The sequence below is a fragment of the Monosiga brevicollis genome, genomic scaffold, assembly GCF_000002865.3.
Source record: "Monosiga brevicollis MX1 MONBRscaffold_93 genomic scaffold, whole genome shotgun sequence".
Classification (NCBI taxonomy): Eukaryota; class Choanoflagellata; order Craspedida; family Salpingoecidae; genus Monosiga; species Monosiga brevicollis.
This window is the reverse complement of record NW_001865125.1, coordinates 1-2,059: the sequence shown is the minus strand read 5'-3', so window position 1 is coordinate 2,059 and position 2,059 is coordinate 1. Positions and strand designations below refer to the sequence as shown.

Here is a 2,059-nt window from a genome sequence, read left to right as displayed (position 1 = left end):
CTCTCTCTCTCTCTCTCTCTCTCTCTCTCTCTCTCTCTCTCTCTCTCTCTCTCTCTCTCTCTCACACACAGTGACATGCGGTCACATTCATGGCAGCACTTTTTTTTTTAAGAAGAAGAAGAAGACCGTTGAGCGCTCAACGCGCCAAAGGCGACGTCGACGGATCCATCTGCTTTGATCTGATCCTGGCATCACACACACACACACACACACACACACACACACACACACACGCGCCCGCGCCCGCGCGGTATTCGGTCAGTGAGCGTGCTCGAGGCGTGGGAGACAGGTGGAGTGAGGACGGTTGCCTGGCTTCATGCGCGTTTGATCGGTGCTGCTGGAGCAGCACGGACTAGCTGAATCATTCTTGACCCTTGCGCTCTCGTCGCGCTCCCTTTTCCTTCCTTGGCTGGTTTCCCTCGTAGGCCTGGCGTCCGAAGTTGGTCAGCAGCTACGGACCGTTAGGTTCCAGGCCCACGAGCTAATGATTCACGCGCGGTTGCTCCAGCACTGGTGTTGTCTGGAGTCACACCTTCCCCGGCCATGACGGGAGGCAATCGTGGTCGCGGTCGTGGTCGCGGTCGTGGCCGTGGTCGCGGAGGTCATGGTGGTGGTGGTGCTACTGATGCCGAGGGCCAAGATGGTCGAGGGCGTGAGCCACGAGGCAACGCTCGCCGTGGCCGTGGCTCACGGGGGTCCGAGGCCTCCTCCGAGGCCTCGGCTAGTCCCCTCACGCTGCCCGCACCTCAAGGCAGCTCAAACAACATGGCTGCTTCAGCTTCTCATGGTGGAAATCGACGCGCTAACAAGGATGATGGCCCACAAACTGCCAGCTCCCGGCGTGGACCTGGAACCCATAAAGGCAAGGGCACTTCTCCGATTGCCGCCATCCACCGTGCGCTATCCGTGGCTTCCAAGCCTTCACTCGCTGCAGATCACAGGCTGGCTGCTCTTCTCGAGCTACGTCAGCTCCTGGACATTACTCCGGCCAAGGACCTCAGCAGCCTCTTTGAAAATATGCTGCGTCATTTGGGTGCTCTAATGCAACGCACTGTTTCAGCGGATGCGCCTGCCAGTTTTTGCCTTTCAGCCGCAAAAGCCATCGGTCTATTTGCTCAACGCCTAGGTCCTTTTTTCCCGCTCCTTTTCAGGCCGACTCCGGTTTTTTTTTTTTTTTTTTTTTTTTTTTTTTTTTTTTTTTTTTTTTTTTTTCCATTTCCGCGCCATTGTGCTCATCCACCGCTTGATCGCACACGAATATTGCTCCAGGTCCACACGCTGTCAGTTACTTTGCTTGGTTCAACACCACTCTTTCAAACGATCTCAGGGTAGACGATGCCCTTCCGATCCTTTTCTCTCTCTCCGTGGCTCTAGAAGCTGACCATGGCAAAACACTCGGTTTGTTGATGTCCCCAAGCCCGGCCCCCACATCCTTGTGAGTCGGCCGCCCTGACGCTAAGGGCCATCCTCATCACCCCAATGTTGACCAATGACCTCTCTGCAGCGAGTTTTATGCCCGTCTGCGTCAACACGTTGCGAGCCTACCTTCAGCGTCTTCAGTCCCCGCTCTGCCTGCCGGCTATTGTCGAGATTTTTCGCCAATTGGTCCAGGACAACCCCACTGCGTATGTACCCAAGTTTGAGGTCAGTGCTCGTCCGCATCTGACCTGGCTCAGCGTTTCACAGCTTGCGTTTGTGCGTGTGTGTGCGTCGCTGGTCCAAGTGGCCTTGTGCCGCCTGTGTGTTGCTGAGCACCTGTGTACCTGTCCGAGCCTGCCTGTTCTTTTATGTGTGAGCGCAGACCAAGGTTCGGTTTCAAAGTCATCTTTGTCACCTTGCCCGTCATCATCAAACCCTTTGTAGGACATTGTTGATATTCTTATTGGGTGGGCCACGGAAGTGGGCACGCCAGCGCGGATTCGTGAGAGCATCACGCTGGGTCTCGCTCAGTTTTCCAACTTTTGGCAAGCCAAGGTGCGGCCCTTACCCCCCATCTTGATCTCCACCACAACGGCCCCATGAACCTCACCTTGCTCTCATTTCAACCGTTCTGCCTGCC

General features: G+C 55.8%; 1 protein-coding gene across 1 annotated transcript in view; it reads left to right on the top strand.

Annotated features, from left to right (window-relative positions):
- MONBRDRAFT_39386 (uncharacterized protein) overlaps positions 1 to 1,974 on the top strand; it is a gene marked incomplete at both ends in the record, with an annotated part of 9,249 nt that extends 7,275 nt beyond the window's left edge. The window contains 2 exons of the mRNA XM_001751038.1: positions 1,505 to 1,644; positions 1,864 to 1,974. Of these exons, the coding sequence (XP_001751090.1) occupies positions 1,505 to 1,644; positions 1,864 to 1,974 (251 nt within the window). The remainder of the gene's footprint in view (positions 1 to 1,504; positions 1,645 to 1,863) is intronic.
- Positions 1,975 to 2,059: the final 85 nt, after the last annotated feature.